We start from the raw sequence: 13,891 nt of genomic DNA on the forward strand, positions 1-13,891 counted from the left end.
TCACATTCTTCCTCTCTCTCTCTCTCTCTCTCTCTCTCTCTCTCTCTCTCTCTCTCTCTCTCTCTCTCGGAGACTTGTCTTTTAATAAGAATTACTTTTTCATATTATATCTTGAAAATTATATATCAAATTATTATAAAATGTACTTTACAAGGTATGGGTCTATAGTTCCAAAATACAATAGATGTAAGCCTTAAGTCTTAAGAAATTGATATGTCAATCATACTAATCATATACATTGAAAAAAATATTTCTGTAAAATTACATGATTATGCTGGGTTTTTTTCCGATCCAGAATAATCATGTAATTTTATACAAACATTTTTTTCAGTGTATAGTCGAGTATTAATTCTTCTCACATTTGACTATGATTGATTAATTCCTTAAAGCTTAACATACACCTAGAGGCTTAATTATACCTATTCTATTTTGGGACATAGAAAGCAGTTCCATCTTATTGAGGATTCTTTCCGAATGTACTTTTTGTCCCTCTATAGACATGCAATTTATAGTTTCTTCTCTACCACAATAAAGCTATTATTATATTATTTTTTTCGTTGAAAGTGGAATAAAGAATGTTTTATTATAATGTAACAAATTAATGTAATGCGACAATTTACATTAATTATATTAATTATATTAATCTTAAATAGGGACATCTTTTCACAGAAAAAAAATTTGCAGATTTTAAATAAATATTTATTCTAATATAGTACTAACGAAATATTTACTAAATATATATTTATTCGATTTAAACATAACTGTTTTATTTTGAATAAATATTTATTTACTATAAATAAATATTTCGTTAGTACTATTGGAGTAAACATTTATTTAAAATCTGAAAAATTTTTTTTTCAGTGTCCGTTTATGACTTTCCCTTTAAATTATTATATCAAGCAGTTTAATAATATAAATTATTATTGACGCCAGGGATAACATAACACCTCATTATACACAATCTCGTAACGGATTTCGCCGATCATTGTGCAACAGTAACGCAGCCAGACATAATGTTTTACTTAGAAATTATGTAAGGCAAATCAATGAAAATTATGCAATGATTGAGAGGGAATTGTTGAGGGCTAGAATATTAACACCTCTCATAGAACGCAACAGATTCGCAGGTTATCCGAATGCGTTTTATAACCAGGTTCGATCGTACTTTTATATAATTCGAAATTAAAATTTCTTCTATACAATAAAATCTAGATCATGTCGATGTGTTTATTTCGATTTTCGATATGCAGCGTGCGGCGACGTGTAATTGGAATAAATTTCCTACCGGAAATCGAACATATTCCGAGAGGATTTCTCCAGAGTTACAAGAGCGCCACGTCAATCCGCGGGAAAGAAACAATCGTCAAGCTTGCGCATTACCTGGACACGAATGCTGCGTCGCTGACAGAATGAACATTTACGGTTGCTCACGAAATCAGCAACCGGCAAGACAGAAAGTAAATTCGTCCGAAGTAATAACACGAAACGTTATTATCTTTTAATTAATTATATTCTAAAAATAATAATAGTTGTGTAAAACACTCTCTCTCTCTCTCTCTCTCTCTCTCTCTCTATTGTATATAACGTTTTGAATTTTTACACTGCAAGAAAAAAATTTGTAACTATAATTGGTAAAATAATTATGACGCTTCATTTTTATAGTTGTTACTTCATAATGTTATAGTAATAATGATTATATTTATGTATAGTTTTACATACAAAAAATAAATAATTGACAGGATGATTATAATAAATTTATAGTCATCTTTTCGATGCTAACTACATATATTTTTTTATATGTAGAATTAGAATTATTTTTACTAACATTTTTATAATAATAATAATAACTATAAAAATGAAGCTTTTAATTATAACTATTTTACTACGCAATTATAGTCACAAATACCAAACATTTTTCTCCCAGTGTAATATCTCGTAATTCCATATAATATCGTTCGTTATTGTATTAACGGTCTCTAATAAAAGCCATATTACAATTTATCACATAGTATGCTAATTATTTACTGATTTTCAAAACGATGTAATTAACGATTTTTTTAGAAGCTTAACAACTCACCGAGAACTGTCAAGGAACATTCCCCGCGAACTTCCCCTTTCAACGCAACAGTCCAGAAGCTGCAATTAAACAATAATGTACGTTAATCAAATTCGTGGAAATTAGATATCTTAAAAGTTATTTCTCCGATGGTACAGTACACTCTTATATAAGTGTAGCTTCGACGAATGAAAGAGTTACTTAAGAATAGATCACTTCTGTAGGTATTCATAAGCTTGCATGACTTCTACTATGTGCGGTTACATCAAATTGATATTAGCGTCTGCGTTATCAATAGCAAACTAAAATTATAATTTCGATCCAATTGTCATTTAGTAATGTGACATCATTGAACTTTAGAATCGGTTTTCCGAAGAAATAAATAAACTGCACTTTGGTACACATTCATGCGCTGTACTATCGACGTTTTTTTCAACAAGTATTATCATTAACGTTATATATGGAATCGAAAAGAATTTTGTTAAAATATTTAAAAATTTAATTAGACATAGATTTGAAAATAATTTTGTTGGACTAATTAAAATAATTATGTAGGACGCTCAAGCATGAGCAAGGCTGCAAAAAGTTTTGACATTCTGGTAACCAGCTTGGACATCCTATATAATTATTTTGATTTGGTCTAATAGAATTATTTTCAAATCTGTATTTAACTAAATTTTTAGGTAATTTAGCAAAACGGTTTTTTCTATGTAGCTTGCGAGCTATGAATCGACGCGTATTTCTACGACTTCTATGATTTGAAGTTAATTCGATTTAGCAATATCGAATTATTGCATATTGATTGTCACGTTTGTAAATAACGCTATAGGTATACTATTTTTGAGGCATGTCTAATTTTGCAGATATTTCTCAGATAAATATTGAATAAACTAATAAACTGTGATCTGCTGACACAGAAACGTTAACAATCCTAAAATAGCGATGGGTATGAAGTAAAACAATCGATTCATAAAATGTGTAGCCGTGTCTATTGTTATTTTAACTTCAAAATACAGCAAGCTTTTCTGATTGTATAGGACATATCAATATTCTGACAGATAATATGCGTATTCGTATGATGTGTCGAAACAAAATACCGCTTTTTTTCGTCTAAAATAAATGTTTACGATTCGTGTCACAATATTTATGTTATTTTGCGACTGGATGAGTAAATTTATGGCACAGCGTGGCTCTTATTTGTTTATTTGAAAATTCCGCCTTTCAAGCGACTTCCAAGTTCCGCTATAAAATGTCAATTAATTCTGTAATCCAAAATACGAAAAAAGAAAATATGAAATTACTCATCCTGTCACGCAATAATTTCACGGTAACATCCGGTGGATCTAACATTACTCAGGCTTTGCAGAATTACGCCGGAACTTCACTGGCTCAAAACAACAACGGAACGATAAAGCAGCGTAGCTCGAAAGAGTCGATGGAAGCGTGCCAGGATGTCAGTAAAATCATCAACGACGCGGTGAAGACTTCTGATTCGGCTGAATTGAGGCCCGTCAAGCCCGTCGCGATAAATAACAGCGATAAACGATCGATCGATCCAGTCAGCTGTCAGGGAAATGTCCTGTTGCAAACCGCCGAGTCAGGAGTCGTAACTGATCAAAACGTGGCTGGACAAGGACGTGGCAACAAACGTAAACTCAACGATCTAGAAGATCGAGCGATAGCGATCGATTTAGGAGCTGGCAGCCAGCAGAATCGGCCGAGATTGACCGAAAGGATCAAACCACGTGTCAAGGATACGTCAACGACGTTCACTCCAGACGAGAAGGTTGCTAGGAGTAGGCTTAGAAACAGCAGGATACCGATGGAAGGAAAGCCATTCTGGAAAAAGCACGTGTCCACGCCGAAATACGCGAGTTTTCTGAGAATGTTTCACAAGGAGGAGACAGATAATCAACTTCGCGGTAATTCCTCATCTCGAAGGAACGAGGAAAGGGAAAAATCGCAACATCGAAGAGAACTTTCTGCAGAAAGGTATAATCTTAGATAAAATTTAATGCAGCGGAAAAAGAAAAGAAAAATTAAAAAAATTCCGAGAATTAAAAAGATTATTTTTAGCTGATTTTCTCTTTAATTATCGGACTTAAATTTAAGTCTCCTAAATTAAAAAAACGTGAGGAAATTTGTAAAAATGTTGGCATGCACAATGTAATGCAATAATACTTGCAAAGAACATATACAACATAGAAACTTGCAACAACATTGCTGCAATGCTTGCAATGTTGCTATAATATTGCTAGAATGGTCTGTGCTATATATGGGTAATTTAATTACGAAAAATTGATTCAATATAATTGAAATCAAATATTTTTCTTAAATTTGAACAAATCTCAAATTATTTAGAAAGATATTTCTTTTAAAGAAACACGTTATTATCCTGATAACACAGGGTTTATAAAAGTATATTTTTATTTGTGTCCGCTTTTTTCCCCTTTTTTTTATCTTATTATATAAAATATTCTTTCAAATTTTTGAAATATTTTATCATAATCTCATGAATAATTATAAGTAATTTATTAATCATAGAAGATTTCTTTGGTTTTATATATTTACCAGTTCTAACACTGATCGGAATAATCGAGCGAATCCGCAAATCGAAAGAAGAACGCCGACCCCAAGGAGTACGGTACATACGACATACAATCCTATAATTCACTCATCGGCCACTGATCCGACTTTAGATTCTAGCGGTCTCACGATACAACTTCTGAGGTATTTATAGTCCGTTTATTTATTTATTCATATTCGTTTTTAAATACTTTTTATTCCCCTTCCAAGATGTATAAAAATATCTCTGAAGAATTGTTAATGACAACGAAGTTTGAATGGATAATAAGGGTACAAGACATGGTTTCAATTATATCATTTACGACATGTACCTAATACGAGATTAAAATCGAGGAAAAAAATATAACGTTTTCTAATAATTCATAATAAAGTAAAATTAAGATTCCTGTCTATTTACTGCAGTCATCTTGAATTGTGACGTCAGAAGTGACAAAAATAAACAAAGAGAGAAAATTCTTGCAAACTTCATTAAATATGTTTTAATATAATAAAATAATATTTGCAATTTACAAAATAGATTTGTAAAATATACCGAAAACTTGCTTTGTGTAATCAATAAATAAGTATATATTTAGAATTGAATTATATGTTCAAAAAATAATACAAACTATATCAACATCTGTCGAATTAAGATAAATATAATTTTATTTAATTTTAAAAAAGAGAATTTTCGGTATATTTTACAAGTGTATTCTATCAAATGCAAATATTGTTATATTGAAAAATATTTCTATTTTAATATTTTTTGCAAAAATTTTCATATTTTTATTTGTGTTTTTTCACTTCTAACGTCATCAATCTAAATATCCGCGGTGTTAAACGATCAGAAGAATAATTATATTTTGTAAACAACTTTTAAAAATCTCATTTAGGATAATTATTACACTTATACAGGCTGGCTGTCTTGTTATACGCTCCCACGTTGATGCCAGCGTTGAATTCGTTAATCGCCCAGCAAAATCAACAAACGCCCGTGTCGACATCCTCTACTTTCGAAGGATCCAACGATCTGCTAATACAAATCTTTCGTTTACTCAACGAGCAACAATCCATTCCCAATTTGCCGTTGGTATCGATCGAATCCGAGAGAGCTTCCACAGCTTTAACCGCGGAGACGAATGGCGAAAGTTCGCGGACATTTTCCGTGGAGGAAGAAGAGAATACCTCGATCACTTTGGAAAAATCTGACCCTGTTTCGGAGCAAGGATCTATCTCCGCCGGGAACAGCGGTTGGAAATCGAACAATCACGTACAACAGCAAAACGGAAAAAACAAAAAATGGCGATTGACGTCGCTGCTGACCGATTCTGGCGTGAGATTGAACAGGAACATCTTCACGGCGGAGGACTTCCGGAAATTCGAGGAATTTTTAAAAGCCGAGAAGAAGCGTCCGGAAGAAATCCGGTCTCTGTCCACGAAAAGCAAAAACGAGATTGTTATGAAGGAATCTTCCAGGTCCCTCTTCCGGAACTGGCTGCATCGATTGCTGCGGCAACTCAACTCGGCGAGCAGTAATCTGTCTATGAACGTCGAAGAGAGAGGATGTCCTGAAGGATCTTCAAGGACCACAGAATCTTCCTTAGAAGAGGTAGAACCGCGTAACAGAGACTGTTTGATATCCGATGAATCGCTGAACTCCTCGAGAGACGACGTTAATACCTTTTCGGAGCGTGAAGAAGAGGATTCTGACGATCGGAAATCGTTTACTTCCGTTAGCAGCACGAACTCCTCGAGATCGCTGCAGTTTAAGCAGAACGATACGATTGTCGTGGAAAAGGAAGAGAAATTGCTGCGAAATGAAAATTCTCAAGATTGATAATAAATTTCTAATAAACGCACTTATATAATGAAAGGATGGACTGAGATGCACTAATAAAATCGATATAGTTTCGTCGACGAAATGAAATGACGTTCCGTTTTGATAGATCGCTCGTAAACGAACCTCTCGTAAGTTACTCGGAAACTGTCGGACTGTTGTCAAGATTTGGTGTGAGCTTGGACCATGTGGCAGGTACGCGAGGACGCTTGCGCGAGCTGTCGAACACGTGGTGAACTCCGCAAAGCCGAGCTTTCCCGCGACGCGTCGCTCGCCGAGAGCTTGCAGTCGCGCATGTTATCGCTACCGGGACGTTTCCCCCTCGATCGACGGACGTCCCTCTTCCGTATTTATCCAGTCTTATATATGGGTGCTTAAAGCAACAAACGATCAAGCGATTAACACGAGCCAGGCTCGAAAAGAACGCTAAAATAAACGATAGGTAACAAATTAATCTCTTTTATATAACTACGAATGGCAGTTGATAAAAACCACCAAGAATCATCAAAGAATCATCGCTTTTGCTGTATGCAAATAGTTCACCGGAGAACTTCACAGAAAAATTTCGAGAGGATCAGCCTCGCGATGAACAGCGAAGAGAAGGTGTCTTCTCCCGCGATGTGCGCGAAAACACAGAGTCATGACTGAGAAAACCGAGTTGATCCGTCTTAGATTTTCACGTTGAGACATTCCGAAGATCAGTCGAGATGAGCAGGGAGGACAGCAGCGGCGAGGGAAGATCGCAGGACGCTTTCTCGCCGGATTCTCCAGTGGACGTACCGGCGAAGGATTCGAACGCGGACATCTACGAGAATCGTGGATCTAAGAAGATCATCCGCGTGCTCACCGTGATGGCCTATCTGTTCTCAGTGAGTTTCGTGGCTATTCTCTTGAGTGCTTATTACATATTCCTGTGGGAACCGCCGAATCCGAAGCTCATACAGCGAGAACGTTTGCGGACGGATCCGCAGTTGCAGTTCCTGGTCGCGCCACCCTCGGAGGAGACGAAGAAGGACAGCAACTTCTTGCAGAACAAAGTCAATCCCATGCACAAGCCTCTTTTGGCGGGTCGTATGGCGCACCACATGTACAATGGCGATGATTTCCAAAATAAAATAAATCTCGAAAAGAAACTAAAATTAAACGCAGCGTTGCTGAAGCTGAGACATTCGCTCGTGGACACCCTGCTTGCTCAAAGGCGACATTCGTCGCAAGAGACCACGAAGTCCAGCGGATTCAACAATTCGTTCGCGGATAAAGTGCTTAACTCGACGGTTAATCCCGTGGAAAACACGATCTCTATAAATCGATACGGTGAATCCGCGAGTGAAAACATATCCGAAGAAAAGACTTATAACGATCTGCCTGTAGAATTTGCGGATTCTGTAAGTACTTTGAACGTTGAAAGTACGTCTTCCACATCGAAGTTCATGACTATTCCCGAAATTAAAACGAGGCAGAAACTCGATAGAGATTCTGTCAACGTCAATCCAATTATCGACAAAAAGAAACGGTATAACAAAAAGAGTCCCGATGCCGTTGAATCGTACGTTATTCGCGAATTCAGCAACGTGATGACAAATAGCGAGATTACGAATGGCAGCGATCGACGCGTTTTCGAAGACGAATCTTCCAAAATGACCCAAGAATTCCTGAAGACCGATAGGAAAGAACCAATGAAACGAAACGAGACCGATGATCGTCGGTTGATTAATAACGATCGAGAAAATAATTCAAATGACGTACAAACGAGCATTATATTGGAAAAATACGTGAATGATAGTATTAGAAACTCCCAGGAAAATTACTCTTCGAACGACCAGATCGGACAAATCGCGCGTGAAAAAGTATCGATCGACCCGTCATCTCGCGACTCAGGATTTACGATCGACAATCCGGGATTCCATCAGACGTCGAATGATCCGACCGTCGTAAAATCACAGCCACGCACCGCAAGAACGAGAAATTCCGAAGGTGAGAGAATTCGCGCTGAGAGAAATCTGCCAAGCGCCTCTCCTACGGCGCTGAGATAAACAGGGCCGCGCGAAACGTGACTGTATGATTATACAATGATTATATGATTATACAGTGAGCATTACGTCATTCTCGGTTTCCCTACCCTGAGTCGTAACGTTTCCGCATGTTCACAAATCCACAAAGCAAGAAATTCCGTTTTTAGTAATAACGTATTTTGAATAACAAAACAATACGACCGTATATTTCGAAATTAAATTAATAAGTATAATAAGTGAAGTAAATAAAAGTTTAAATAATTATTGATTTTGTGTTTCTATTAGCTTTGAAACTAGAAATGAACGATTATTGATGCTCTTGCATCTGGAACATCTGTTGCAGTTTATGCTCTCGTTAAAGTCTGACTATTGTTCGCTCGACTAAATAAACATGCGAAGCATTTGGTTGTTCATTGTCTGAAATTTCTGAATTTACGTTAAATTAATTTATTTCTATCGAATATTTCTCGAATCTATTATATTATTTTAAGTTCTCATTACAAACGTAAATTATATTTACTTTTGTTATATTTTATATTTATATTTTTAATAATTTATATTTGTATTTATATAATATTTTTTAAAGATACTTTTTGCTTGAGAAATATTTTAATAAGACATATCCAACGGAAAGTAATTTTCCTTCTCAACTAGAAAAAAAAGATCTTAACAGACATGACAGATGGAGTAATGATTAAAGCCTTAGAAATAAGTCGATGGATTGGTATACGATGTGTGATTATCCGCGCTGTCACTGAGTAATAAGCGAAACAGGGTCAGCTCGATCTATTATATGGCTTCTTCAACGTTACATCACATTCAAGATCCGATAACTCCTGAATATATTATAATTAATTATCAGATGACATTGCAATAATTAAACCGTTAATCTCTGCTCACAAAGAGAGAAACTATAAAATAAAATTCTCAATTTTGGGAGTAATTTATTGAAATCATATAAATTTAAAGCGTTAATTATAAAATAAAAATAATTAATCCTAAAATGCTATCAATACATAAATTTTACGTACAAGTGAGCAAAATAATTGAGCGTTAAACTATGCCTTCAATAATCATTTATAAAAGATCCAATCTGCTATATTAAAAACTGGAATAAGCAAAGCTTTTAAAAATTTTATTCCTTATGTGTCAGTTTAAATCTCCTAATAGTCATTATTATAATAGAGAAAGTGATAAGTGATTTCAATTTTTAAGCAGTTTAGTGTTATTATTCTGTGCTATTATAGATTTTATTTAAATGTGGAGATACGCACAATTAGACTGCATACTCCATATCATTATAAGATTGAATTGATGCTTATTCTTTTTTTCCTCTTAAGTTAATATTTCATTTTTGTTTATAAAAGTCTAGATAATAAATATTCTCATTAAAATGAATGAAATATTCTCATTATATGAAATGTATGATAAACTTGTGTAACATTAATTAAGAGTGGCCTATTTCCTTGTACTTAAAATATTGATAGCAATACGTGTCACTCAAATAACGATAGCATTCTAATGTTAATACAAATTCCGAAAAATTTTACACTATAAAATATTAATAAGAAACTATCATCGATAAATCATATACAAAAAAATTCATAATGTGATAAACTTTCTTAATATGTAATTTGACACTAAAAGTAAACAAAATGCCTCGTGAGTTAAATCTTTAAAGTATAAATACAGATTTAAGGAAATTTAACAAAAACATCGAGCATTTAATTCTAAAGACTCAAATGATCCCTCTTCGCGATATTTCACAGAGTAAAATATTTCTTTCGGTATTTGTGTCGAAGACACTTTACATAATTTAACGGATACCCGATCATAATTTCCCAGAACCTGTAGCTGTTTTCCAGGTTCGCGCCTGTTTTCTTGCTTGTACGAAACTTACATCAAGGGATCGAATAGTCCACCTTGTTTGCTGAAGAAAAGATCAAGGGGTTGCGTTGTGACTACTAAAACAAAGGCGCGTCACCTTTTATAGGACAAGTAAAACGACAAAGTTACGTCGATCCATTCTCGAAACGAAATTGCTTAGTAGTTCAGACAGCTCTCCCGTCTTTATTCAACTCTCGTTACGTTTAATCCCATTTCGAGACTATGCTATATCTCACCGATAAAATATTCCACTCGTCTTTTCCCCAATTTTTTCCGTATTTACGAAACAGTTCTTTCAAATTAAGTAAACTTTAGGAAGACGATTCGTTTTCAATGTAAATTACGCGAATTTTTCACAATTTACTTTAGAAGAATCGTCTTCCTAAAGTAAAATGTTGCATGCTTTAACGACGTTACTTTCTACGATAAAAAAAAAGATTATATCTATAATCCATTTTTTAAACTTTTATCTAAAGTTTTAATTACACTTGTAACTATTGCGCGTTTAGAGAAAAATATGCTAACAGATGTAGAAGAATAATGTGTATAAATGGATTTAATTTGCGAAATACTTGACGTTTTTCTAAATTAAATCCATTTATCCATATATTATTATTCCATACTATCCATATAAAATCATCTACAACAATACAATTCTATTTTGTGCGTCAAAAAATAATTTTGTGTTCCTTTTTTATTTTCTTTAGCTGTTTCTTATAGATTTATGAATTTTGAATCATTAAATTCTAGTAAGTAAAAGACTTTCAAATTATATAAAATATAAACACAGAGAATATAAACTTTAAAAAAGTAACTGTAGTACGCACTCGAAAGTTTTACGTGAGCCAAACTTTTGAAATCCCTCTTGAGATATCTAATTAATTTTCTGTACACTTATAAGAAAATGCGGATCTTTTTTGCGCTTTTATTTTTTAGAAGACGCGAAAAATATTTAAAAATCTTATAAATATTCTAAAATTATTCAAATATTCAATTTTTTATTTTTTGGATTAAAAATTGTTTGAAAATTATTACTAGAATCGATCATTTTAAATGGAGGAGAACTTCGCAGCCTCGTAAGTTTATCAGCCTCCGGCTGGCTTGAAAAGCGAAAAGCTTCTCTCTGGGCTGATCAAGGTTCCGGAGCTTGCGCACTGGGTGCTGCTTCCCGGTGCACCTATCCGAGGTGGGTGGGCTTTTTTCCTTACTCGCGACGTACGAGGCGAGTTACGGCCATCCACGAAAGCCGGCACACAGAAATAGCCAGCGGTAAAACGCGTGTTTAGTTCCGTGGTGAAAACGAAAGAGCCGAAAGCTCGTGGCTTATCGATCCCGAACGCGTGAGTCAACCCTTCTCCGTACAATCTCGATCAACTTGCGAGAGCGAAGCTCGAAGCTCCTCTCGACGAGGCACGCCCTATCGCGTCTGCGAAATGCGTCTCTCACTCGCGATGTGGTTGAACAGTATAATTCGAACAAGAGTACCTTTGTAATGGAATCCGCGAAGGCGCAAGGGCAAATCGAGCATCCCGAGAGCATGTGATGCTGCTGGAAATAAACGCGCGGATACGTTTTAACGTTGAGGTACGCTTACTTGGAAATATAGCGCAAAAAGGAGCTATCAAAAATTATTTAAGAACGTAATTAGAATAATTTCTATTGGTTGATTATGCGGCGTCGTTGATATATTCAATAAAAAATATTCAATCCAAAATGTCATTCCTAAGAATTGATTTCTAAAAATATTTTAGAATTAAAATTTATCCACCGTTTTTTACAAACATTAATTCATTCAAGTTAACAGGCAGTTACAATAGATGGTTAACGACTTATAAAAACGCTGTACGATTTCGACAATTTTTCGCGGAAAAAATATTTGCGATTCTTACACGAGCCGAACTATTCCAACGCTTGCGATCAACGTTACGAACGTAGATCGTTTGCTTTTCAGCGGAGAGAAAAAGCCTGCACATTATACGATTTCTTTCGAGTTTCTCTCGTCGAGGTCCATCCGTGGGACGATGATCGTCTCATCAATTGAGACGTGAATTTTCGCGGAGTCGAGGATGCAATTGCCACGAAAAATGAGCGCCCACAACGTGATGGCGAGCATCGGTCGTACCCTGGGTAACCGCGAGAGCAAACCGCTGGCGTCTAATGAGATTCGTTTCGCTGGGGACGAACGAAAAGATAAGCTCTATGAACCGAAGCACAAGCAGAAGGTGGTACGAGTACTGACGGTGGTCGCGTACGTCATATTTGTCAGCATGGCTGCTATACTGCTCTCCTTGTATTACACCTTCGTCTGGAATCCTAAGGATCAGACAATTAGAAGGACGAAAATCGAGAAGCAGGAGTGTTCAAAGACTTCTTCCTTCGACTCCCTCACGACTCCGCCAATCTCAAACGGTAAAGGCGTTGTTACTGCAACCCGAAAATATGAAAACCTTCGTTGAGAACTTCACGCTGATACATTAGAAATCATACAGAATTATAATTCTATATGAAAAGAATAATTTTGCTGAAGAATCTAAAGATTTAGCTAGATACAGATTTAGAAATAATTTTGGACTATCAAAATTATTATGCAGAACACTCAAACATAATGAATAATGCTGCAAAAGGTTTTGACACTATAGCAATCAGTTTCAGCGTCCTACAAAATTATTTTAATGGTCTAACATTTATTTTTTGATTTATATCTATCTAAATTTTTTAATACTTTAGTAATTTATATCTAGCTAAAGTTTTAAATATTCTGTACGCTATAAATTTCATGAGTGAAAGTATAAATGCCTCGTGAAATTAAACTTATAAAATTCGAATAAAACATAAAGAAATATCCCCTATTAAAATCCAAAAAATTACGTTGTAATATCAATATAAATAAAAAATCTTGCAAATATATTACATTTTATAAAATGTTTGAAAAAATTAAACACAAATTAATTTCTGTAACGTATTACAAATAGTATGCAATTATTTTTACAATTTAATGATATTCTTTTTTCACAGAAACGCAGATCGAAAGGATGACAGCGAGATCTACGACGGTAGAAAATAAACAATTGGAACAAATTGATTTATCGATCACTCAACGACAAAAAAGTTTCTCGGAAGTTTTCACGGAAATTGCAGACGTCAGGGAGACGTCTGTAGAGCTCACATCAATATCGACAACAGGAGATTATCATAATTTCACTAGCATTACGAGCGAAGATGATGAGAGTGTTACATAAGCGAATATATGATCAAACTTTTCACATCTCGTATTGAAAGTAATAAAGTGCAAGGAACCCAACTAGTAATCGCTAATAAAGTATCAATATCTATTAGTACATATAAGGAAGCAATTGTCTTTTAGTTCTTATGGACAGAGAACGTTAGAAGTCGTATCGATCTGAATTTGCCAAATGAAAAACCTTATAGAGACTAGAATTCACTGAGACAAATATAGAAACTAGATACATTAAAATAATTTAAGTATCTAATTGTCTATAGAATTACATGGATGGCACTATTGCAAAAATACGA

At 34.8% G+C, this 13,891-nt stretch overlaps 2 protein-coding genes across 4 annotated transcripts; both read left to right on the plus strand.

The window, feature by feature from the left end:
• The first annotated feature begins 929 nt into the window (after nt 1-929).
• On the plus strand, nt 930-6,882 carry LOC108729421 (uncharacterized). 2 transcript variants are annotated; one of them, XM_018458533.1, is made up of 6 exons: nt 930-1,153; nt 1,251-1,472; nt 2,062-2,154; nt 3,414-4,048; nt 4,631-4,786; nt 5,537-6,882. In XM_018458533.1, the coding sequence occupies exons 1-6, from the start codon at nt 1,061-1,063 to the stop codon at nt 6,456-6,458; spliced, it is 2,121 nt and encodes a 706-aa protein (XP_018314035.1). In that variant the 5' UTR covers nt 930-1,060; the 3' UTR covers nt 6,459-6,882. The 2 variants fall into 2 exon arrangements, with proteins under 2 accessions (XP_018314035.1, XP_018314036.1); XM_018458534.1 differs by having other exon boundaries at nt 3,423-4,048.
• An 89-nt stretch (nt 6,883-6,971) lies between these two features.
• Nucleotides 6,972-13,635, plus strand: LOC108729422 (uncharacterized). 2 transcript variants are annotated; one of them, XM_018458536.1, is made up of 2 exons: nt 6,972-8,432; nt 13,373-13,635. In XM_018458536.1, exons 1-2 carry the CDS (start codon nt 7,166-7,168, stop codon nt 13,594-13,596), a joined length of 1,491 nt encoding a protein of 496 aa, XP_018314038.1. In that variant the 5' UTR covers nt 6,972-7,165; the 3' UTR covers nt 13,597-13,635. The 2 variants fall into 2 exon arrangements, with proteins under 2 accessions (XP_018314038.1, XP_018314037.1); XM_018458535.1 differs by lacking the exon at nt 13,373-13,635 and having other exon boundaries at nt 6,972-7,327; nt 7,430-8,669.
• The last annotated feature ends 256 nt before the right edge of the window (nt 13,636-13,891 follow it).

This window comes from Mycetomoellerius zeteki, unplaced genomic scaffold, assembly GCF_001594055.1.
Source record: "Mycetomoellerius zeteki isolate Tzet28-1 unplaced genomic scaffold, Tzet1.0 scaffold73, whole genome shotgun sequence".
Classification (NCBI taxonomy): domain Eukaryota; kingdom Metazoa; phylum Arthropoda; class Insecta; order Hymenoptera; family Formicidae; genus Mycetomoellerius; species Mycetomoellerius zeteki.

What these genes read in the sequence shown, in the direction of transcription:
- LOC108729421 (XM_018458533.1), top strand. Translation starts at nt 1,061, where the DNA reads ATGATTGAGAGGGAATTGTTGAGGGCTAGAATATTAACACCTCTCATA. An exon ending in CGAATGCGTTTTATAACCAG is followed by an intron (nt 1,154 to 1,250) that starts GTTCGATCGTAC and finishes TTCGATATGCAG; the next exon opens with CGTGCGGCGACGTGTAATTG. An exon ending in AGAGAACTTTCTGCAGAAAG is followed by an intron (nt 4,049 to 4,630) that starts GTATAATCTTAG and finishes TATATTTACCAG; the next exon opens with TTCTAACACTGATCGGAATA.
- LOC108729422 (XM_018458536.1), top strand. Translation starts at nt 7,166, where the DNA reads ATGAGCAGGGAGGACAGCAGCGGCGAGGGAAGATCGCAGGACGCTTTC. An exon ending in AAGAACGAGAAATTCCGAAG is followed by an intron (nt 8,433 to 13,372) that starts GTGAGAGAATTC and finishes CTTTTTTCACAG; the next exon opens with AAACGCAGATCGAAAGGATG.